The sequence below is a fragment of the Emydura macquarii genome, unplaced genomic scaffold (assembly GCF_026122565.2).
Source record: "Emydura macquarii macquarii isolate MOO-44397 ecotype Brisbane River unplaced genomic scaffold, CSIRO-AGI_Emac_v2 contig_2473, whole genome shotgun sequence".
Lineage (NCBI taxonomy): Eukaryota > Metazoa > Chordata > Testudines > Chelidae > Emydura > Emydura macquarii.
The window spans coordinates 24,481,679-24,507,167 of record NW_027132610.1 but is presented as its reverse complement, the minus strand read 5'-3'; the positions used below and the strand labels follow the sequence as shown (position 1 = coordinate 24,507,167).

General features: G+C 39.7%; 1 protein-coding gene across 1 annotated transcript in view; it reads right to left on the bottom strand.

Annotated features, from left to right (window-relative positions):
* Window positions 1–25,489, bottom strand: part of VWA8 (von Willebrand factor A domain containing 8) — a 278,032-nt gene that overhangs the window by 28,294 nt on the left and 224,249 nt on the right. The window contains exons 38-40 of the mRNA XM_067563174.1: window positions 7,321–7,429; window positions 6,422–6,578; window positions 1,949–2,057 (exon numbers count right to left, since the gene is read on the bottom strand). Coding sequence (XP_067419275.1) covers window positions 1,949–2,057; window positions 6,422–6,578; window positions 7,321–7,429 — 375 coding nt within the window. The remainder of the gene's footprint in view (window positions 1–1,948; window positions 2,058–6,421; window positions 6,579–7,320; window positions 7,430–25,489) is intronic.

The following is a 25,489-nucleotide window of genomic DNA, read 5'->3' as shown; positions in this document are numbered from 1 at the left end:
ATACGCGAAACATAGGCAGGGGGTACCCGGGGAAAAATAGAATGAAGGTGGCAGCTGCTGACTTTTGGGGAAGGCAGGAGGCAGCAGCCCGCTTCCCAGCTGGGAGGCATGTGGCAGACCCTGGCTTCCGGGGAAGATAACCCAGGTGGTGTTCAGCCAATACTTGTTCTCTCAGTAAAACAGGTTCTAATGACGCAGGCTGTGTGAGCTGTTGCTGAGTATACAATACTCATTGCATTTGCCTATGAAGTCACTATTCTAGTGCTTTTCATCCAGTGATGAAGTTGGATAACCATTTTCATTCTCATTGTACAGACAGGGTAACACGGCCAAACTGTTTGACGAAACTCAGTACAAAAGTGCTGGGAACAGAACCCAAGACATGTGACTCCTGGTCTCTTGATCTAACTATTTGACAATGCCTCCTTCCGTTACTCTACAAGAACTCACACACAAGCGGTTGCTGAAAAGTACAGCACCCATGTGACAACTGGACAAGATCATTTCTTGCAGTATAATAATCCATAAATATGAGAACATAAAATTACCCCAATCATAACTGGCAAGCAGGAGTGTTTTGATTGGAAAAAATAGCCAAACAAACCTCAGAAGTTAGTAAAACGTCTCTACTGACATCTGTACTATTTGGGTGGACATTGTCAAGAGCTCTAATTTGACTAGTTCTATGTTGTCTCTTCACTAGTGATATCCCCCCACTCCAGTTAAAAATGTAAAATTTCTTTCCTTTTCCAACTTTCTTGACTTTTATCTTGAAATTAATATACTTGTTTTTGTTTACAATGTTTGAGTGCCAGCATTGCTGGAAGTTAGCACAGCTCCATGGTTAGTTAACTGAAGATAGAGCAAGCAAAGGTAATAAAGGACAAACTATCTTGCTCTATGTCCTACATAAAGAGAGTGGTTATTTTAATTTTAAAATAGATCAATAAGAGGTTTCTTTTAAACTGAGTCAAATTATGCGTTTATAAATGTAAGCTTTGTGCTATACACAGTTGGATGCCTGAAAAGCTATTACCAGGCGGGAGCCATGGGCCCCTTATCAAAATCTGCCTGATTCACACTTCTGGGCCAGAATCAGGGCCATGGAATGGGATCCATACATTGTCACACACATTCCCTCTCATCCCCTAATGCAGTGGTTCCCAACCTTTTTGAGTGAAAGCCCCACTAGTTAACACTAGGTAAAACACACACCTCCCACCCCACACTCTCATCGGCTATAAACAACACATATAATGATGATAATAAAACTAAATTACATAAATAATAATAAATTACTTTTACCTGAGTAAGAGGCTAAGCCTCCCCTGGCACATCCGCCACCCATTGCCCTGTGTGGCCCCGCCTCTTCTCATCCCTCGTGGACTGAGAGTAACGGAGGCAGGCCCTGGTGGGTTTGCCAGGGCTGCTCCAGGCCTCCAGCTGGCACGGAGCTCAGGGCAGCTGCGGGGAGGCCTGCACCTCCGCTCCGTCCAGCGTGGAGCTCGAGACTGCTGCACCTAGCGCAGAGCTCAGGGGGCTAAGTGAGCTCAATATTACTGAAGCCTCATGGACGCCCTGTAATCTTTGGTGCCCCCACACCCACAAGGGAATCACACCCCCCAGGTTGCGAACTGTTGCCCTAATGTGTCTTCTCTCACTGGATTTAATTGTGCTTCTGAACAAGTCGTCCCTGTGGTGAGCTGTGTGGGAATACTGTATAAATTTTCTGGTTGGCCAGAATATGGGTCCACTTTAATACTTCTTTTGAAAAGGGTCATATAGGTCTGTGTTTGCCTCAATTGTATATAGGACCTAAATTTGTTCTCTTGACTCCCAAAGATATTATTAATCAAATAGTGATCCAGTATAATGCTACAATGCTGGTAACATTTTGGTCTTCATCTAGTAAGTTGACAGTTCCCTTTAACAATGAATCAAGCATTACCTGCAGATTGTCTAGGATGATTCGGAGTGACTGAACTTGTCTTCGGACAGCTCCAGAGAATCTTTCGTAAGTAGATGCATCATATTCACTCATCCGGATCTCCTTTAATCTGAAGCAAGGCAGAGGTTAAGAAATTAAGAATGGAATCATGTGAAAAAGCATCTAATCCATTGCTACAGGTAGGAGTAAATTTGTTTGTTGATAATGGTTAAACTCAAACAGCCATGGCCAGGCTTGGAGACAACTCAAAGGAGCGGCAGCTGCTATTGTTAAATTCTGAAGAGATAGTTAATCACCAATGTCCACACAGTCTGCATCACATTTAAAATGTATTTGAGGGTACTACCTTTAGCAGTCTCAGATCCTTTTGTTTTCCCAATTAGGCCACAAGTCATATGTTTTGACCAACTGTCATAAAATTACACAAGGGTTTGCTGGCTCAGGGGTTGCTATATGTACATAAAGGGAGTGTTAGGGTGTGTTTTTTTATCCCACTTTCAACACATTTTAAACATTCTGGGTAACCATGCTTTAACACAAAGATAAGGTCAAGCAATGCTCTGAAAGTCTGTCCTGTAGACCTATAACTAGTTAGTGCCTTTTAAACACCCTCCACAAAATAAAGAACCCTCAGAACAAATGGAAAGTTTTGATCAAATGTCTAAAAAAATTGATCCTGAACAAAGAAGACAGAACACAGAGCTCAGTGTTGGTAGGAAGTCTAAAACAGAGAATGATTTCTGAGCTGCAGATACTGGTATGTATGTTTTATACCATTCCATATAGGGCTCGTCTACACACAGAAGTTTTAGTGCTTTATCTGTTTCGAAGCAAATATAATTAAAGCAGGGCAACCCCCTAGCGTGGATGCAGTTATACTAGTGTAAAGGTGTTTATATCTGTATAGCTTATTTCCAGTACAAGCACCTTTATACCAGTATAACTGCATTCACACCAGGGGGCGACACTGCTTTAATAATATCGGTTTTTAATCAGATATAATTGAAGTGGTACAAAAACTGCCTATAGACTAGCTCGGGTAAAGCATCATACACTATTATAAGATAAAAACAACGAGAGGCCTTCAGCACTTTAAAGATTTAACAAATTTAATTTCTGCAGGCATAAGTTTTCGTGGGCTGTAACCCACTTAGTCAGATGTAAGGAATTGAAATCAGATATGAGGTGTATATATATACATATCCAAGGGTAAGGAACAACAATGGGGAAGGTAGATATAAGCAAAGTCCATTCAGTTAGAGTAGTTGAGGCCTATTCACAACCATTGATTAGGAGGTGAGAATGTGTGAACAGTGACAAATACAAGATACTTGCCTCAAGCATATTATATAATAACTTGAATTCTACAAGTGTGGTAGGGCCTAATCCAACTCTCAGGAAAGCAATGGAAAGACTCCCATTGCCTTCAGTGAGAGTTAGATGGATCAGCTTTATAATGAACAACGTTGAAATATAACGATGACAATTTTATTTTCAGTACTACAATCTTACGTTTTTCTACACTGAATTATATATGCTGTGAGGCAGTCATTACAGAAGATTATTACAGCATCATAGCTAGGAAGAGGCAAATTCTCAACATTGTGCACTGGGACAACGTCGGTGAGGTAAAATCTTATATTGGACCAACTTCTGCTGGTAGAAGGGACAAACCTTCAAGCTTCACAGAGCTCTTCTTTAGGTCTGGGGAAGGTAAACGAGTGTCTAAATTAAATACAAGTTGGGACAGATTGTTAAGCAGAAGGAGTTCACACATGATGTAAGAGACCACTTAAAAAGAAGTAGACAATTACTGATTAGCAAGCAAAGGGGGGGACAGAAGAGGAGTGTTGTAATGAGTCATAAAATCAGTATCTCTGCTGAGTCCATTCATGGTTTTTAGTGTGTAGCAGAGTTATCTTGTGTCTCTCAAATCCTGGGATCAACATGGCTATAACAACACAGCAAACAACACTGTGCACTGGTGTTTACCCTGATGGCTCCTGGAATCTGAGTTTAATATCTTCATATCACAGAGAAAATGTACCTCCTAAACATTAAACTGAAGATCACATATGCAGTTTTGCTACAGTAGCCTGTGTGATATTATATTAAGTTAGATGGAATAAAACAAAGGTGTTAACATATTCCATTCAGTGTCCAACATTAAACAGTGTTTAATAAGGTCTGGAGTTCGGTATACAGAGACCTCAGCCTGCTTAGTATCATGGCAAACATACCATTAAAAATTCTTTTAACCTTGAAATGTAAAGTATTAAGTAAGACTTTCATTTTAGTAACAATTCTTGTTCCCTTTCCCAAGAGTTTTTAGAAGAAAAACCCTCATGGCTTGAGAGTCTCTTAAAAGGTGATAACTGTCCTTTCAGGGAAAAGAGAAGAAGTTAGTTGAGACAGGCTAGTGCCTTTGTTGTTACTGCTGTTTTAAAGTCAAATACCATTTCATCTCACGATATTTTGTCCACCAATTAGGCTTACTATCAGACATAGCAATTTTGGTTCATTAATTTCCGCTTCCACATCTTCTGTTTTTACCAAGCATGAATTTAACATAGTCCTTGAACCATATCAGTAGGCCCTTTCGGTTAGACCAGGGGTGGCCAAACTACAGCTCTTTTACAGTTAAAGTGTGGCTCACAGAGACTTTCCGGATATCGCCTCGCAGAGAGTAAAGTTACTGAGAGCTTTGGGTTTGAGGAATCCCGGGAAATACATGGAGGACAGCTGCAGATTTATACAGCATCACTGTGGCTTCAAGCTCCCAAAGTGGGCCACATTCAACACTGGTGTAAATGGGCGTTAGTCCCAGGATTTTAATAATACTTGTGTTGTTGGGGAGATGTCATGGTGCAGGTGTTCAGGTTGTACAACACGCCGCTGCAAAATTCCTATATCATCTATCAGTAGGCACTAGCCTTCCCCGCAAGAAGGGATGACCAGAGGGGAAGGAACAACATTAAGGTGTGTATGTGTGATATAAAAAGCTACAAAATGTCCAAATAGTCCTATATGCATTATGATGATCTAAGCTAACCACAATAGTTGAATCATTTTGAAGAACAGAGATTATAAATAGTGAGGTAAAAATATTTACCAAGATGAGGTTCTATAAATAAATGAGTAAAATATTGTACGAAAAGGAAATAAAACTGGGGTAGAGGCATATATTGCCAGTTGAAGTCCTTCTAAAAAGCCATTTTGTTTCCATGATTATGTTCTGTAGAGCTCTCATACACTGTTTATGTTTTCTTTGTGTTAATTCATTGTTAAAACCTTTGAAGATCATGGAACACTACAGGCAATTTGGTAATAAAATACAGCTGAAAATAAACTTTTGAGCTGAGTGTTAAAGAGATAAATTATAAATTAAAAAAAAATCTATTGATTCTACCGTGCCAAGTAGTAAGAAAAGTAAAAGTAATAATAAAAAATTGTGTATACATCTATGTAAGCAAGTGGCATTCCCACCCTGCTTAAACAGCAGCAGATATCAGTTCCTGATGGAGCTTCTCCTGAACTTGGTTGTTTCTAGGATTTTACTCTCCATCTAGTATTTCCTTCTGTCTCAGCAAACTCTCAAACTGTCTTATATCCTGGACTGGAAATAACAGAATCCACTTGGTCTGGCTGCCAATATCAGTCAGCAGAACTCTGCATCTTTATGCAACGTTCCACAGTTTGACACCAGGGGTTAGTCAGCAGAAAAATGCTGAATTTCTATGCATGCTCTTAGAACCTGGCACAGTCTGCATCTAAAAGCCACTACACGTCATGCTAATGCTGGCAAGAACTGTGGTCCTCTTAAGAATGTCATCTGAGTTATGACAATTTACATGAGCCAAAGACTTGGTCCTAGATCCTTTTAAAATAAGCCATTGTGCTTTTAAAGGATCATTTTCAAAGCAGTTTAAAGGGAATGTTTACTGGATACTGAAGGCTTCCAATTGTATATTTTTATCATCTGTATATAATTTGAATTCTTCATAATTTAAATGGGAATTTGTATATGCTTATACCATTTTTCATAAGAGTAGGAGCATTTACATCAATGACTTGGCCAAATTCTCACCCAGGTAATTACGAACTGCCCACACAAATCACCATGTTATTTTAACAGTATGGTTTCAATTAGATACAGTATTCCTCACTTCCTGTCTTAAACTGTTAAACAGTATTCATGTGCACTGTTAAACAGCTGTGATTACTGTATGCACCATTGTGGTAGCCATGGTGGTCACAGGATATTAGAGAGACAAGGTGGGTGAGGTAATATCTTTTATTAGACCAACTTCTATTGGTGAGAGAGACAAGCTTTCGATCTTACACATAGCTCTGGTGTGATTATTATAATTCCATCTAAACAATTTCAACCATCTTTGTTATAATGCTTCCATACAGCTATTCTTCTTGGCGATGGAAGGGGGGCATAGGTGGAAATAAAATTTGAATACTAACCTCTGTTTAAAGGCTTTTTCACCCATCTCCCTTGCAGCTCTTTTTACCTCCTCAGGAACAGCATCTTTCTCAGCTTGAGATATCTGGTAAACTTTGTGGCCAGCATCCAGTCTATAGGGCCCACCTTTGCCGCCCAGTCCTGCTGTGTCTCTCCCACCTAGAACAGTTGATATGAAAATCAAGAATATGTCATAACTATGACATAAATCTTCCTCTTTTAAAACATCCACTATCACCCAATGCACATCATTTGTAAAAAGTTTCCATAAGTCCCATGGAAAATACTTTATTTGCACCTGGAAATAACTGTGCACTTTCAAAAGTGAAGAAATACCACAATAAAGCAGACTCCAGTTTTTCACTCCTAATTTACATTGTTTTGCAATCAAGATCAGGCCTTTTATTCTTCAGAGGTGAAATTCACCTCTGTGCAGAGAGCTTACACTCCATAAAGTCCTACTTCAAGTCCCCAAAGCTATTAGCCCTTACAGCTATTAACTTTGGTTACTGTAAACTGATAACATAACTCCAGAATTTGTTAACTGACTGTGTAACTATGGTTTTCACTACTGTGAATAGTGTGACTGCTGTCATATCATTCAGAATTTAGAATTAGGAGACATCAAATTATTTATATGGATGGAATCAGATATTAACAACCTTAAGCAAGTGTAAGAAATAAAGACTTCTAATGTCTACTTGCCTGGTCCTGGGTATCTACGTTTATATGATTATGAAGAACGTTCTACCTTTCACATAATGCATCAGCGTGGATTAAAAACTGCCAGCAGGAAAGTAATTCATGATAAAAGAGTTTTGAAATTTATAACTATCATCAAAGTTATCTGAGACATTCTTCAAAGACGCATGCAAATCATGAGAAGACAACAAATGCGAACCTGTTCCACCAGCCCACGTGTTTCCACCAACATGGGGCATGTTGTCTTGATCTATCTTTCCATGCTTCGGGGAGCTCACATCCAAACCACTGTCTCTCTCAATGGTAATCTGTTAAATTAAAAATAAAGTAATTTGCAAATATCTCTTATTATTATACCTGGCAAGAATTCTATGACCATTCTGATGGCACAATGATAATACATTGTGTCCTATTTAGGAGCCATAAGCCCACAATGAACTCAAGAGATGTATTATTTCATAGGCCAATAAATAAAAAACATGCAAAGTAACATCCAGGAGGCGGAAGATCAGAGCTGCACAGGCTCTTAGAATACTGCAAACCAACTAAACCATGGAGCAGTCTTGGGACTTGTCCACACTAAGAAAAAAGATATTTATTTAAAATGTGACAATTTACACTTTCAAAATCATAACACAGACAGGATAAATCATAATTTTAACATGTGTTAGTTGGCAGAGTTGAAGCTGAGGGGTCACCTCAACCAGTTAATCTGTTAAAACCACAACTCAGTGACCTCTTTCAAGGTGCCAGTTTCGGAGATCTGAAGTTTTTAGTCACAAACTAGGTAGAACAGGCAGCGGCAGTGTAAATTTTCTGGACCTCTCTACCAACGGGCTTGAACCCTGGTCTTAAATAAAAGGTTAGTTCATGTTACACGCTCTTTTAATCCTTAGTTTCCCTGCCAAGACTGCCAACAAAGGTGATGTTTATAATGGTGGTTATCTGATATGCACACCTGTCCTTTGGGCACAGAACTTTACCTATGAGCTCAATGGACACAAGTCTTGATGGTAATGACAGCATCAAATTGATGACATTTAGGTAAATGAAGGACTTTCCCATTACCTCTCCTCTGAGTCAATTCTTAATGTATACATTTTCTTTATAGAAATAATTTTGTATGAATTAATGCTGTTTACTGGTACTTGAAATGTAATGACACAGAACTGTAGGTAATAACATTGATTTAGCTTCTATGAATGAACTCCTCCTTCCTATATACTTACTTTTCATTTATTTTACTGTAAAATTGATGCATTCTGAGAGTACACAATTTTACTGCCCATTCAGGAACAAGTTCTGTGGCATTACACAGGGTTCCCATCAGAGCTACAGAATAATTTAATCCCTGAATTCACTGTGTATTGCAGACTCTACACAACACTGACAGGAATTCCACACGTTCCTATGATCTGACAACATGTTCTAAAAACCAGTGTCTTGGCAACAGTTCAAAGAATAATATTTTTCATCCTTATATTATTTGTATTAATTCATAAAGGTACAATACACTCTCTGTGAAACGTCATTAATGTCAAAAAAAGATCTAATCTGATAAATTTCATTAATTTAACATTTGCATAATAAAAAATGGACTCTCAAAAGCACACCAGAGTGTTTTGTCCTTATTTCAATAGGCTGTATAATTTTTTTTTTAAGTAGGTGCCTCTAAGGATAAATAAACAGTACTTTGTAGTATAACTGCTTGACCAGCATTCCAAACATATCAAAGTCACTGGATACACCAACATTGTTGTTTAGTTAAAAAAATAATGAATGCAGGCCTTACGAGATGTAACCAAAATATTTATTCTTTAAAAAGAAACTAAAAACATGGGAAATTCTCTGCACTTTGGCCCTCATGGACCCTTTCTCTATTGAAAAATAAACAAAAATCCGACAGAGGGAAGCTTTATGAAGCTTATTTTGTTGTACTTAGTGACATTCATATTGTGCTTTATTTTTCCATTGAACAAAGTTCACAAAATGCTGATTATTTTGAAAGACAACTATTTTTGATGTGTTACTATTGGAAAGTTATAGTTTCAGACAAAATTGTGTACTAGCTAGTGTTTGCAATTTTAAAATTAAAATAAAATTATAAAGCCCTTCTTTGCCAGTATAAGCTGCATCTACCCATTTTTTCTAGTGTAGACCTAGCCTTACACTGTGTGATAATTTAATTAATACTTTAGATTTTCTTAATGACTTGGCACCAATATTGCTCTTATTATGAATACCAATAAGTTTTATTGCTCTTAATCACAGCACAATATTCAATATTAACTTAATTTTTGTTTAAAAAATAAAACAAAAAAAATGTGAGAAAGAGTGAGAGAGGTCTAGAATTAGTCTTAGTTTAGCAACTTGACCTCCTTACTAATTTCTCTATATTTAATTAGCAGATGTTTTTGTTTGAATATTTGGAATACTCAAAGTGCAAGTATGGTGTATAACAACAGATGTGCATATTTCATGTCACCAAACTCAGTGTCAAATAGTTGCATATTTTATCTAGTAGAATTAATATATACAAAGGGATAGCAACATTTGGTTTCATTTGAATACTTTTGATCTGACCATTTCTAGTGATCCGTGAAATTCTCCTGTAATAACTCACCTACTTTTATTTACCATGCCTTTAAAAAACTGTATTAAATTCACCACCTTAGATCCTTTTTGAAGGAAAAAGTATAGCTCAATCTGAATGATTAAAGGTGAAATGATTTTGGATAGATTGCTTAACTCACTTTTTGTTTTCAAAAAATCAGAAATCATGTCTTATTTTATTAGATTAACCTAAAAGAGGAAAATGTAAATAAAGAATTTTAGTTGTTGATTTATCCACGTTTAAAAAAAACCTTTCAATTTTCATATGCGACATGTCTAAGTACAAACCGAGCACTGGGCTTAAAAAGAGTGGAGAATCAGGCAATCCAGGTTGGCATCCTTGGTAAAGTAAAAGTAATAAAATAATTATTTGGAAAGATAGGGTAGGGATAATTTGTGGAGGTCTTTGATAAGGAGAAGTAAGGAGAAGGAGGCCTTTTGTCGAGGTGAAAGAAGTGACCTAAAGAGAAGAATGACATCTAATGAGCTAGGAAGATAATTTTAGTGGCTGCATTTTGAATGGAGGGATTGAGGTTGCAGGGACTGAGATCAGACAAAAGTAGATAATAGTAATGCAAGATGAGGGCTTGAACAAGAGTTTTGGCAGTGTAGGCACAGAAGAAAGGCTTGATACTGGAGATGTTGGGCAGGAAGAAATTGCAGGATTTACACATTGCCTGCACATGTGGATCAAAAGGGAGGGCTGAATCAAAGATGAAAACAACTTGAACGACTTGGAATATTAAGGTATGACAGACTCAGGGAGGAAGGAGAGGGCTATGGGGGAAGAGGAAGAGCTCAGTTTTGGTCATGTTAAGGGTCAACTAATGGCTGAATCCATTAGAGCAAGTAAGAAACTCAGGCTGAGAATTTTGTTTGGATGGAAGAAGACAGCTCTAGAGTATATCTGTGAGTCATCAGCATAAAGATAATAGTCAAAGCCATACTTATGAATTACATCATCCAGAGATGGGCTGTAGAGGAAGATAGGGGAAGTGAGCAATGACAAAGCTTTTAGAGACAACCTCAGAAAGTGGGAGAGGGGAAAAGGAACTCCCCACCCCAATGAAACTCTGAAGGAGCAATCTTCAAGGTAGGAGGAAAACCAGGCGAGAACAGAGATAGAGACGTCAAAATTTTGAGAAGGCAGCTGATATTTCAAGGAGGAGGAGGATGAGGTCCTGAAATATGGGAAGAAGAGATCCTCAGAGACTCATGAGAGCCATTTAAATGGACTGTAGGGAGTGGAAGCCAGATTGAGGGGGTCTTGAATGAAATTAAAGGTGTATATAAGATCAAGGTTATAGACTGCATGCTCAATGAGTCTGAAGATGAAAGAGAGAAGGGAGATAGGATCAAAGCTGGATTTTTTATGGTGGGAGAGATCGATTTTGTGGGTCCTTTGACTAATTAGATACTCCACTGTCTGAAAGTTCTAAGGAGAGCTAGGTGGAACACAGCAGAGAACGTGTTGGCACTAAGATCACCCCTCAACAAAACACAACCTCAAGAGTCCTCTTGAGGTAACAGACTGTTAGAAGTTAGGCAGTCATTTGGGGGCTCAGGAGTTGTATTTGGAGTCAGGAAAACTGAAAACTGAAATTAGGGGAAGGATCCTGTTAGGCTTGTTAGAAATATACTGATAATTTGCCAGTTGAAGTGCTAACTATCCCTTCTGAGTAGAATCCTTTTGAATTCAAGGCATGCCTTTTATCAAACTAGTTAAATAATTTGGTTGTTTTAGTAAGGTTTTAACTAAAGTGAAATTGCAATTTGTCTTGAAGAGAAATGTGTAACATTTCTTTACATGCTTATAGCTATAGCCAAGTGAAAATTTTTATTCATTACTGTTAAGATTTTGTATAATATGCAAACAATAAGGATATTTAAAAACTCATATGTACAGTGATTGATTCTTTGGAATGATATCTATTATGTAATCTGTTAAATAAATAAATGGCTGTTTACCTGATAAACTCAGAAGCACTCTATGCATTTTTACATATTAAAATGTTTTACTAATAATGTTATAAATCATTAAAGTTTCACAGTATTCAAAGTACTGTTATTGTCCTTTAGTAAAATCAAGGCACTTAAATTACCCAGTAATGCTCTTTTAAGATGGAAAAGAAAATTATCAGTGATTATTACATATACTGTATTTCTTTTTGTTCCTTTAATACCTCATGTCCACTGCCCCTTCTGTTGCAGAGGGAAATTGTGATGGAGGGCATGGGCTCTTTACAACTGTACTGAATAACTGATTAGATTTTGTGCTCCATATTATTAAATGGCTCATAAAGCAAAACATACAACAGGCACCCTAACCTTTGAACAGGTCATAATTATCCACATGAGAGCAATAAAATCAACTGCCTTTACAACAATATCAGAACATCTAGTTAGAATTTAAAATAAGTAAAAGGAACTCTTGGTCACTGGCTAGGAAATTTTCGTTCAGAGAGGGGGTAATAGGTCAGACCTCACATGTGAAGGTCACTCCAGGATGAAGGTACACCTAACTTTGGATGGGAAGTAATAGATGAGTGATTCCCTTTCTGTGATCAACAAGGACAGTCACTAATTAAGTGTGGAGGTTTTTTGTTGTTGTTCCTTGATGCAGAGTGGGAGGCACTCTTGATGTAGATTGACTTATACATTATATGCAGTGTTGTTGTAGCCGTGTCGGTCCCAACAAAGTGGGTGAGGTAGCATCTTTTATTGGATCAACTTCTGTGTAGGCTCGAAAGCTTGTCTCTCAGCAACAGAAGTCAGTCCAATAAAATAGATGACCTCACCTACCTTATCTATCACAGGCATTTCTAGTACTCCTGTCACCATACTGTCTAGATAACACATTTTTGCTCAGCACAGTAAGATGTCTAGAACGCGTACAAACTTTTATGCAGCAGTGTTTGTATTCTTATTCAGTGAACTTTATTGCAACTCCTGAAGGGAATGAGATGATTCAGGGCCTTTCCTCGGCAGCTGGTGCCAGTGTTGCTCCTTTCGAACCCTCATGTGAATTAAAAGCCAGTTCCCGAAGGAGGATGCTGTAGGAAACACTGGCTTCCAACAGAGGTGAATCCTCACAGGCACAGGGAGATATAACCTCACAGTGTGAATGCACCCCTGCAAATGTTGGCACTAATATATAGTCTCTGTTCTTTTAAGTGCACTCTGCATAATTTTAAGAAACTAAATGATTCTAAATGAATTATTCTTCAGAGGAAAAAAGAAAGGAGAAAACTGAAGGGAACTACTAGTGTGTTCAGTGTATTACTCCCAAGCCAAGCCTCCACCAGTATGAAGGAGTCTTAACGATACACTTCTTTTTTTTTTTAATAAGTTACTCATTTCAACATTTCCCAGAATTACATTTCCCCCCTTCTTTCTGGGGAGTTAAAGCAGAGGCGCATTCCTTATGGAATTTCATTGGTATACATCTCCAGAATGTAAGTGCGCGAACCTCTCTTTTTTGTATGTGGTGACAAATGATTAACTAAAATTTTCCTTAAGACTTTGTTCAGCACACTGTGGAACTTCCAAGACATGCCAGGTGCAGCACATTTGCTAAACCATTGGAAATAACATGATTACATGCTTTTCTTAACTTAAAATACATACAATAATATCTTGAAAGAACAGGGCCAAAAATAATAATATCTTGAAAGAACAGGACCAAAGCTACTGCATATACAGTTGTTGGAATGATTTACACTTAGTCTATTAGACACGAAAAGCTGAGGTACCAGAGTTTTGTTTCATTTCACTAGCACTCATTCAAACAGTTAATGGTAAATACCTACCCTCAATGTTGGCAGTGACTGGGTTGGGAGAGACGGGGCAGGTAGAGCTCTGGCAATTGCATGTTTAATTCGAGCCTTTCTCCTGACACAGGGCTGAAGTTCAGGCTAAAAGAGGTGGATGCACTGCGAGGCACTTCTTATTGTTGCTTATAAAGAAATAATGTGCGTTCTGCTTCCTGACACTCAGTTTCCTAGAACTGTCTTGATCACAAAGCAGGAATCCTGCTAAGGTGCAAAGAGAAGGCTCATTTTACCCTTCTTTCTCCTAGCACAGTTGTACACCACAGGGAAAGATTTAACCCAATATTTAGCCCTTTTATTAACATACAGTGCAAGTAAATGGGACAATTTATAATCATAGTCAAAGAAGAATGTTTCCTTTTCTATAAAACGTAATGTTTCAGTATTGAAAAACTAATAAAATCCAGATTGTACTTGAAAATCAGTAATTTATGAAAGAGGCTTTTCCTATATATCATTTTGAGAGATGAATATTCTTCATATGGAAGAAATAATAAACAATCAAAAACAAGATGACTCAAAGGATTAGAAATTATGTTTCCCATAGAATGACGTGTCTCCTTCAGTGTGTGTGTACAAGATTATAGTATTTCCTGAACCTAAACTGTTTAAACTGAAAAAAGGATTTATAAAAAGTTCAGGAAATCAATGTTGCTCTAGGATACATTTAGCAGTTCATAAAAACATCTCTTCCGAGAACGCTTTCTGTATCAACACTATAATGAATACATATTCAAGAATGCTTTGAAATTCCTAGTTAGACTAAACTGATATGAAAAGGGAAATCTGCATGTTGCTAGTTAAGTACAAAATACTGCTCTGTGCTGTTCTCTCTCTTTAATGTAAAACAGTTTCTGGCAAAGATATGAAGACAATGTTTTATAATCAGAATGACAGCAGAAAACTGATGAGAGAGAAAGAAGGACTCATGGGCAAAAATAACCCTAACTGCTGTTATTGCTGTAGTTATAGGACTTCATCCTGTTTTCATGAAAGTTAATAGGAAAACTTCTATTGATGTCAATGGTGCTGTATTGAGCCCACAGACGGCTCATTTTCACACCGAAAGGAGTAACACTATCCGTAGTTATCAAGAAAAGAATAATGTATGTGATATTTTGCATGCTTTCAATTCTGCCCTAAAGCTACTAAACATTATTATAGTATTAGTGCTAGTGCTGGGTGAAACACTCAGAATGGGTTTATTTTTTCGTTTGAAATTTGCCTGGTTTGGATGCTGTGTAATGCCTGCAAAATTGAGGCATTTTTGCAAAATTTCAAAATGATTAGAAAAGACTTCAAGCAAAATGTTTTCCACTGTCTGAAGACTGTGTAAATATCTAAGACTCTTTTGCTTAAAAAATTTACTCATCAGTCTGTAAAAAGCTACTAGGCGGAGAAGGAGGTAAAATGGAGACAAAGTTCATAAAAGCCACAGATGGAATCAGAAAGTCCTTAAGTACTATCTTAATGCTACTTTACACTTACAATAAACATTGATTTAGTAAACACATATTATTACATTTATACATGGAGATTCTATTAAGTAAAGATTCTATTAAGTAAAGTCTAAACCTTATACCTAATTTACCACAGGTTTCTGAATCTGTAAAATGAGGAACAGTATTTTTTACTTATCTCTTTTTCTGCCTACAGATATGCAAATCTTTATATAGTCTATGGTTTGGTAAATACCACACTTTACCAGTTCTGAAATTAAGACAGAGTGAGGGTCAACTCACTTGCCTGAGAAGCAGTCTTTGAATTAGAGAGACAGGCATAGAAATGGAAATCAAGTGATCACTTGCAGTTATATGACTTTGCCTATATCATGTTTCTTCTCTGAACCTCTGTGTTTCAATCTGTAAAATAGGAGGAATAATATCTGGCTACTAAATGTTTGAAAAGTATTATAAAAGTGTGAACTGCGGCAACAGAATCCATGGCTTCTAGGAATGTGCTTAATCCACTAGATCATGTGGATATGACTGGCACCACCTTCTCATGCTTCTCATGCACAAAGGTGAATTTTCATATGAAAGTGGCTTTTCAAGTTTCTCTATGATTCCTTTCTAATAACTTTCAGTCCACCAATATATCACAAAAATTAAACATCTCAGGGGATATGAAATCATGCAAAACCAACTGACCACAACTTTTGCTCAATGTTTTTCACCAGCTTTGCTCAACCCTAGAACATTAGCTGCTTCTACGAAATCTTAGAAGGTGAGTAAATAATTGACAGGGCAGGAAAGGGAAGAAAATGGTTTTTTGAATGCCAGTGTTTTCACAGAAAAGAAAAAAAGAAAAAAGAAAAGAAAAGATCTCTGGGCACGATAAAAGTTGAATTGAATTGACAAACTTCAGACATCTCTGAACAAAGAGGCTGTTCGGAAAATCAGAGACAGGTTCTGTAGCTCAACAATTATATCACTACCAATCTACTCTGGGCAACACTATGGATTTTTTCTATTATTTAAGAAATATCACTTCTAGCCAGCAGGAATTCAGTGAATACAGATTAGTATAAAAATTATTGGTATTACATTTCTCATTTATTTCTTTAAATCTTGCATATGAACTATTGCCTTCACTGGCTAGCCAGCTCCCCCCCCCCCTTTTATTAGGTGTTACCCCAAATCCCTGTCTCTTTGCCATACAGACCATTTCATTATTAATGCTCCATGTCCAAATCTTCATGAATGCAACAATGTCCTGGACATTGTGCTATTCTAATTGAGGCAATTTGGTTTAGTGCAGGAAGGACAATCTTGTTAGTGTTATGCATCCTGTTCTCCTAGGTGAAGTGTAAAATCCCAACTTCCTCTTGTATTATTTTGATATCATTTAATGTTATGTGGCACAGGTATATATAACCCGTAGACAGCAGATATACTTAAGTAATGATTCAGTCACAGACCAACTCAGGCAATAAACTACTTTAATGGTGATCTATTCAGCTTCTATATCAAATTGCACCACAACTAACAATAAGCATTTGTCTAAGACCTAACTGCCTGTATATCAGTCAAAGTAAATGTATAAGATTATTTGCACTGGAGCCATCTAGTGACTCAATAATATTATCCTAACTTGAACAGCACATTGAGATTCTCCTCGTCTTTGTCAAGGAATAACTCTCAACATCCATCTCCAAACAAACAAACTGTTGTTACTGCTGCTGCATGTGTGGGTCTGTGCATTCCTCCTGTGCTGTTTGTGGAGCATGGGTGTTAGCTGCACTTGTGTAGCCTGCAGCTTGTTAATTCAGCAGACCTTGATGTTCCTCACAAAAAAAGACCACAGGCTCGATTCAGTGGGGAAGGCACTTGGCCAGCTTTATTGTCAACAAAGCACAGTACTAGGGCCCTGGCTCAAAGTTTACCAGTACACTAACACATGTATGCTTGTAACAAGGTAGCAGCTCAATCAGCATAACATAATGCTGTCCCTTAGGCCAGTACAAAGTTGTCCTTCCTATGACTTCTCCTTTTATACATCGATACAAACAAATGTATTACACTCCAGAGGTCGTTAGTCAGCACGTTTTTACCTTGTCGTTTGATCAAAACATCATCATCCATTATCCTGTCACCCCCTCCTTATCTTTGCGAGGGGTTGGTGTGTTTCTGTGCCATCTCTTAGGAATGTGCTAATGTAGTTACTTGAGATCTCGGTGTGTTCCCAAACCATCTTCTCAAGTCAGGAATGTGCTTACTTGGTTAGATGACACCCAGTATTGCTAGTCTAACAAGGCCTACTTTGATTCACCGCCTTTGGTTCATACTGTAGCCATACTTAGGGTTCCAGTAAGGCTTACACTACCAAGTGGCCTTCAGTACTCCCATCATCTCTAACAACACATCTATTTTTGTCAGAGTCTATCAAATATTATCACTGCAGGGACATGTCATCTACTCATACTACATAAACAGTTTCTCTAATACAACTCCATCTCCAACCTTCATTGCTTAATCATTAAGGGTACGATTTGGTGACAGAGGTCATGGATTCTGTGACTTTCCGGGACCTCCATGACTTTGGCAGGGCTGGAGCAGCTGTCAGCCCTGCCGTGGAACAGTTGCTGGGGGGGCCAATGGGCCCCAAAGAGCTGATCAAGGGCCTGGCCAGTCCCAGCCCCACCGTCATTGGGGGGGTGGCCGGCTCCATCCCCATACAGCTGATGGGGGGTGGCCCTGGAGCTGCCACCAACAGGTGATCAGGTATATTTAGTAAAAGTCAGGGACAGGTCATGGCTTCTGTGAATTTTTGTTTATTGCTGGTGACCTGTCCCTGATTTTTACTAAAAATAAACAGAATCTTAACCTTATTAATCATTAATGCCTCCTTTCTTCAGTCTCTGTCTTTCCTGTTCTCCCCTCAGTCTACACAGATAATCTTAGTGGAAAGATTTAATTTCTCCTTCATTACGAATCTCTTTATAATAGCAAAAATTAAAGAATCAAAGATATTGCCAGTCCTAGCAAACTGATAGTTGCAGTCTCTGTGGTGGATTTACCTACAGTGATGACAATTACCTTGTGTTCCTGCAAAAATGGCACAACCCCTTTAATTCTTTAAAGTACATCATGAAGTTCTAGCCATACATAAGCACTATGTCTCTAATCACAAAGCTGTGCAAATTCTGAAAAATGCACCCACACGGTCTGAAAATACGGAAAGCACTGCTCAGACAGTTCCTATATTATACGATGGCTTTGGGCACACATGGTATATTGACCAGTCATAAATAAAACGAAATCAACTAAAAAAATTGTATTTTGAGTCTCTCATAATCATCAAACTGAATAAACTGAAACACTGAAAAGACACAGAATCAGGCATCTTGTTCTACTTCAACATATTCTGCATTTTATTAACACCTGTGTAAATTCCATTTTTATCTGTCATTATCATAAGTTTCCAAGTCATTGTTTTTTATTTGAAAGATATGAGGTCATGACTTTCCTAACATAATATTCCACCAAGTAACAAATGACTACAGCATACGGATTGTGGCAGGAGTACTTCTCATTAGTGCTATAGAACTCTTAATTAGTTTCTAAGTACAGTGTTTTGGCAATTTATTTTACTATATGCAAAAGAAGCTATGCTAAATTAATGCTGAGTCTTTTTAAATTACAGGCTGCATCTGTTACATGCAGAAATGAAAGAGTGACAGTACTGCTTAAAGAGACACCAGGCAAAAATTTCAAAAGTGCCCAAGTGACTTAGGAACTAAATCCCATTTCTTACTTATGACTTAGGCACTCTTGAAAATTTTACCCACTGTGTGGGGTAGCATTATGTGAGCCCATGTAGAACTGCCAATCTACATCAGTTCTTGGACACAATATCTCTGCTTTTCCAGTCCTGGTTATCTTCAAAGTGCAGATGATATATTGTGACTTTTAGTGATATGAAGACACAACTGGGACAAGGATGAGTCCCATTCACCAAAGTCATTTTCATTTGGGATTTAACCAGAATCTGAATACAGGCTTTTAGAGTGAAATATTTAACCAGATTCAAGCTTGATGTTTGACCACTTTTATATTCCTGATCTCACCAAGGAAGGTTTAATTAAACCAAGGACTGGTTTAATTGAAAAATAAGCATCTCATGTACTAACTTAGAACCTCAGACTAAAGATTCTTTTAAATTAATCCAAAGAGCCAACAATGGGAACACAGCTAAAGCGAAGGCAAAGTTTCTGATTTGAAAACAAGAGGGGGATTTTATTTGCTGAAGAAAACTTGAAAGGAACTGCATATGAAAGCAGAAAGGCATAATATTCCACAGCCTAGGGACTCACAAGCGAGACCAAACATCAAATTTTCCTTTCGAAAGTACAGACCTGAGATATTACAGCTCAGCTTTGTGGAAGAGACTGAATTGCTGTCTTTGTTCCACAGGTGAGCCACCTATGTCTAGTATTACTATAACATATTACTTGATCTAACATTTGGATACCTTGTGTCTTTACAGTGATTACAGAGTAAGTTTAATAATGGCAGAACTATTATTTTTGTTGATAACAGTGCCATCACCCATGTTATGAGCTCTAACCTCTAAGCCCACAGTACTCACTGGTGCAGACACTCTGAGCAACTGCACGGAAGGATGATTTGTTTGGGCAAAAGATTATTTTTGGGAGCTATGGTCTCCCACATTTCTAGAGCAAAGAAAGAGACACTTTGTACTGGACCTGCCTGCTCTAGCAGAAAACTGGGATTACTGTTTCCACTCATCTTTTGTCTGTCTTCTCTAATTAGATTGTAAGATCTTCAGGACAGGGACTATGTGTTTGTACAGTGCCTACAATAGAACCCTGATCTCAGCTGGCAGCACTGACGATGATGTCACTGTTTCAGAGTAACTACACCTGTATTCCCCTCTCTGTGATCCACTTCAGGAGTGTCAGTCAGGTCTCAGGTTGCCTGCCATCACCCGTCTCTGGACTGGGATCTTTTGACCCACTCCCTTCTGACCACAGGTTCTCTCTCAGGGAACAAAGACAGTGTTTTTACAAATGACCACATAGCTCTTTCAAACAAGCACATTAATTCATAAGGCAAAAAGCTTTACAGACCAAACATATAAAAACAATAAACAGGTTTAAATCCACACTCTAAACATACCAAAAATCACCCATCTTCCACATGGAGAGTCTGACAGACCACCATCCTTTCCAACCTTTCAGCAAGGGTTGGACAGAAAGGCATGTCCATTTGCTGAATCAAAAGGTCACAAAGCCAGGTCCAGCTCATCCTTTTATATCAAAAGGCCTTTCTTTGTTTCCTAGCCTCTGGAAAACCCAGCCTGAACCAATATATGCAAATTCCCCGAAGGTGGAACTTCTCTGGAATTGTTTAGTCTTTGGCCTGGTCTACACTGAGAAATTAGGCTGACGGAATGCAGCTTCTGCTGACCACCTAATATATGCCTCTCAACTGGCAGGTCTGTTTTGCCGACCTAAATCACAGTAAAGTTTGACTTAATAAAATCACCTCTGCAAGAAGCATAGTGCTGAAGACAAACTGTATGGATCGAATGAGCAGCAGTGTAGGCAGAGCATTGCGTAAATCAACGGCATTGGCCTCTGGGACTTAGTGCTATGCTGTGACCACGCTGGACTTTCACATTCTGCTGCACTGCAGCCACGTACACAGGAAACAGCCTCTCCCATCAAGCCCTGGGAAATTTTGAATTCCCATTTTGTCAGCATGGAGAGAGCTTGGTAGCAGAACTAATCATGGCGATTGTATGCCTCAAACATGCACCAGCCTGGAATTGACCTGAGGTCTTGAATCTCATCGGTCTGTGGGGTGTGAAGAGTCTGTTCTGGCTCAGCTACGAGCTAGCAAAAGAAATTTGGATATCTAGGAGAAGATATTGTGTGTCATGTTGGAGAAGGGACACGAGGGACGTGCAGCAGTGCTGTGTTAAAATAAAAGAGCTGAGGCAGGTGTATCAGAAAACTAGGGAAGCGAACAATCATTCTGGCTCATCACCAAAGACATGCCGCTTTTACAAGGAGCAGCATGTGACTCTCGGCGGTGACCCCATCACTGTGCCAACAGACAGCGTAAATACCTCAGGGGAATCCGAGTCCAGGATGAATGACGGTGAGTCTGTGGACAAGGAGGAGGATGAGGAGAACAGGGGGCAGGTGAGTGGGATATCCATTCTCCCTGAAAGCCAGGAGCTGTTTGTTACCCCGGAGCAGCCCAGCTGGACGCAGGTAAGCATGACTGACTGACTGAGATGCTAGGGAAGGCACATCTGATGAGTATGTACAGTAAATCTCGTTTCTAGGGTTACATTCTTGTTACAGCAAAAAACAAAAAAACCCAACTGTGTATGGTGGTGGGGATGGGCTTCCTCGTTGTTGGTCCACTTAAGCAGAAGGCTACCCCCGGAAAAGACTATTTATGTGCACATACATCTCGGGATGGTCTGAGAATCCTCTAAGGATATCTCCAGGAAACATTCATGTAGGTACTCTGCAATCCTTTGCAGAAAGGATCTGGGGAAGGGCAGCCTTATTTCTTCCACTGTGATAGGACACTTTCCCTCGCTACTCTGTTAATAAATGTGCAGGCATCATCGCAGAACACAGCATAGTAGCATAAGGAACAGGCTGAACCCAGATGCTTGCTGTAAATCCTCCCTTTGTGTCTGTGTTATCCTCAGGAGACTGATATCACACATGGTCACCTAGGGAAGATGGCGCAAGTTTTCAATACTCTATCAGTATACTCAGACCATGTAATTCCCCTGCCAGGGATATTCTCTTGGGTCCCTTCACCGATAGTCCCTAGACAATACGCAGTTATTATGGGTTTTAGGGATCAGGGAATGGGTGCCCATATATTTTCTCCAGGGATGCTTCACCCTAACATCCCCCCAACACACACACCATTCGAACCGCCTCTTCCACAGCCGATATTTGAGAGAGGAAGAGGAGACCAACAGTCATGCTGTTTGGGGAAATATGGACTTGTGCAGCATGTGCCAAGGGGATTTCCCTAAAACGGATGCGCCAGCCCCTTACTTACAATGGCTGGAATGCCTCTCCAACCTGTGCAAAAGATAGAGATTGGTATGGGGGTCTAGCATTTACTTGAGAATACAAAGGGGAGTTCTTTTTACTTTGTAACATTGCTTTTCATCCATGGGACAAGTTAACAATGGAAACCTTGTGCTTTGCTTGCCATACAGTGGACAGCATGACCTTCAATGCACCCTCTGCTCCTGCTGAGCAGCTGTCACAGATTAGAAGGTGGAAAAAAAACTCGGGATGACATGTTCAATGTGATAATGAACATCTCCATGGCTGCTGACACAGAGTTAAGAGCCTGTAGGATTTTAATGTCAGAAAAATTGAACATGGACATGGAAAAGAGGAAAGCAGCCCAGGAGCATGAGCATGCAATGTAGACAGAGATGCTGCGTATAATGAGGGATCAGTCAGACATGTTGAGGCGTCTTGTAGAGCTTCAGAAGAGCAGCGGCAAGATAGATTCCCTCTGCAGCCCTTGCAAAACTCTCAACAGATGCACTCTTTCCTAGCCTCAAGCATTATAGGACGAGATTGAGCAGGACGCAGTGCATGCTCCACTCAACCCCCATTGAGGGGAGCAGGAAGAGGCGCCAAGCTCTTTAAGAACTTCGATTGTGGGTTCTTTGCTGCTTGCAAAGACACACTTGGTTCTGTATCCCCTAGACCCCCCATGAGAATGCATGTGACCTGTTAAATTATTTTCCTTTCCCTTCGCTGTTAAGAAGCATCAATAAATCTTTACTGCTTTGAAATTCAATACTCTTTATTTCTGAAAAGCATGGGGATGGACAGTGGGGGGAGAGAGGGCATAGGCACAGTGCTGAAAGTGTGGGGGATGGGAAGGGAAGTCATACCACAGATAAGTGATGCCCATTACTGTGTCTCAGTACAAAAACGACTTTTCAATCCTTCTCTGATGCTCAGCAGTTGGCTCTCAGCGTTGCACTGGTATCTGGCTGCTCAAAATTTGTGGCTAGTCTATCTGCCTCCATGGTCCAACCCAAAGGGAACTTCTCCCCCTTTGTCTCACAGACATTATGGAGCACACGGCAGGCAGAGATAACTATTGGGATGTTGCTTTCACTCAGGTCTAACCTAATGAGCAAACTGCGCCAGTGCGCCTTTAAACATCCAAAGGCACATTCCACCATCATTCTGCACTTGCTGAGCCTATTACTGAACCTCTCCTTCTCACTGTCCAGATGCCTAGTGTACGGCTTCATCAGCCAGGGGAGCAAGGGGTAGGCAGGGCTCCCAAGGATCACTATTGGCATTTCAACATCACCAATAGTTATTTTTTGGTCAGGGAAGAAATTACTCGCTTGCATCTTTTTGAAAAGGCCTGAGTTCCTAAAGATGTGCGCGTCGTGCATCTTTCCAGGCCACCCCACATTGATGTCAGTGAAGCATCCCCTGTGATCCACAAAGGCCAGCAACACCATTGAAAAGTACCCCTTCCAGTTTATATACTCTGAGGCAAGGTGGTCAGGTGCTAAGATAGGAATATGCGTGTCATCTATCGCCCCGCCACAGTTTGGGAACTCCATTGCTGCAAACCCTTCCACTATGTCCTACATGTTTCCCAAAGTCACTACCTTTCTTAATAAAAGTCTATTAATGGCCCTGCACACTTGTATCACAGCAGCTCCCATGGTGGATTTCCTGACTCTGAATTGATTCTCGACTGACCGGTAGCAGTCTGGCATTGCTAGCTTCCACAGAGCGATGGCCACTCATTTCTCCACTGTCAGAACAGGTCTCAAGCGAGTATTCATGTGTTTCAGGGCTGGAGACAGCACCACGCAAAGTTCCATTAAAGTGATCTTTCGCATACGAAAGTTCTGCAGCCACTGCTCATCATCCCACACCTTCATAACGATGCGATCCCACCAGTCTGTGCTTGTTTCCTGGGACCAGAAGCGGTGCTCCACCGACTGCAGCTGGTGTGTGATAGCCTGCAGCAAACAGGAACTGTTTCATTCTATGGCTTGTAGCAGGGCGGCTTGAGTAACATTGTAATTTTCCACGCTGCGGCTCCTGTCTCAGCCTTCAAAATACTGCAGGATAAGTCGTGAGGTGTTTGTGATGCTCACAATGATAGTGCAGAGCTGAGCAGGTTCCATGCCCCTTTGCTGTACACGCAGCAGAGATGGAAGGGTTTCGAAAAATGATGCGAAAAAGCATCTGTCTGTTATTTTGGACAAGGGGGGAAGGGAGGACTTTGCATCCTGGGAGGACGACAACCTTCCCAAAAGCCCCTGCGGTTAGTTGCACTGTGGGATAGCTACCCATAGTGCACTGCTTTCATAATCAATGCAAGTGTGGCTGGTGGGGATGCAATCCCACGATACAATGAGCGTCGTGTGATCACTGTTCTCCAACTTCTAAAGTTCAGCGGGAAAAGGACGACTGAAATTAAATCGACTTCACTCCACAGTGTAGATACCCTTTGTGACTTGCCTTAATCCTAGAGGAGCTGTGCTAACCCTTCCCAATAGGGCAGAACAAAATCATATGTAAACCACTCATACATTTAATACAAGGGTCCTAAAAGACATTGCATGGGGTTGCAATATTTGCCACAATGATGATGATGATGAACTGAGGAAGGAGCTGAGCTGCTTTCACCCAGCAGTGAGTTTTGGAGTCATGAACATGTTGGGGTCTCGAGGTTGTGGGCTTTCTAGTCTCATTCTTCCTATACCTCAGTGGCCTGTTTCAGAGGAAAGAACCTTTGTGCTATCCCCCATCCCCATTACAGCCAATCACCCAGTCCAGGGAGAGGTCAGAGTGATGTCAGTCACCATGTTTGGCAAAGACTTCCCATCATTGAGAATTAAGGGAGGATCCTGGATGGGTCACACCTGGAGCTCATGAAACTGAGAATTCCAAACATCATTCACAGAGTCTGACTAATTCTAAAATCCCCAGTCTTCATCTCTTTCAGAGTCTCTTGCTTTAGCTCATAGAGTGAAACTTGCAGGACCCCAGGGTTCTCTCCACTTTGTCTGACACTCACAAATATGGTTATTTCAAACACATGAAAATTCTGTGCTTCATCACTGAATATTTTCTCCATGTAATTTATGCTTTTTGTACATACGGGTATTTAATATATGAGAATCATTAGAGTTTTTAACTCACTGATACCCTCATGTGGTCAGAATAAGCAATTATAGCTAAAAACAGAAACAGAGAAAATGTTATCCTTTCAATTAGTAAACAAAAAAGTTTAGTAGCTATGTGTAGTAAATTATGTCACTTTGCTGTTTGCCAGAGGCTGGGAATAGCCGATGGGATGGGTCACTTGATAATTACCTGTTCTATTCATTCCATCTGAAGTACCTGGCATTGGCCAC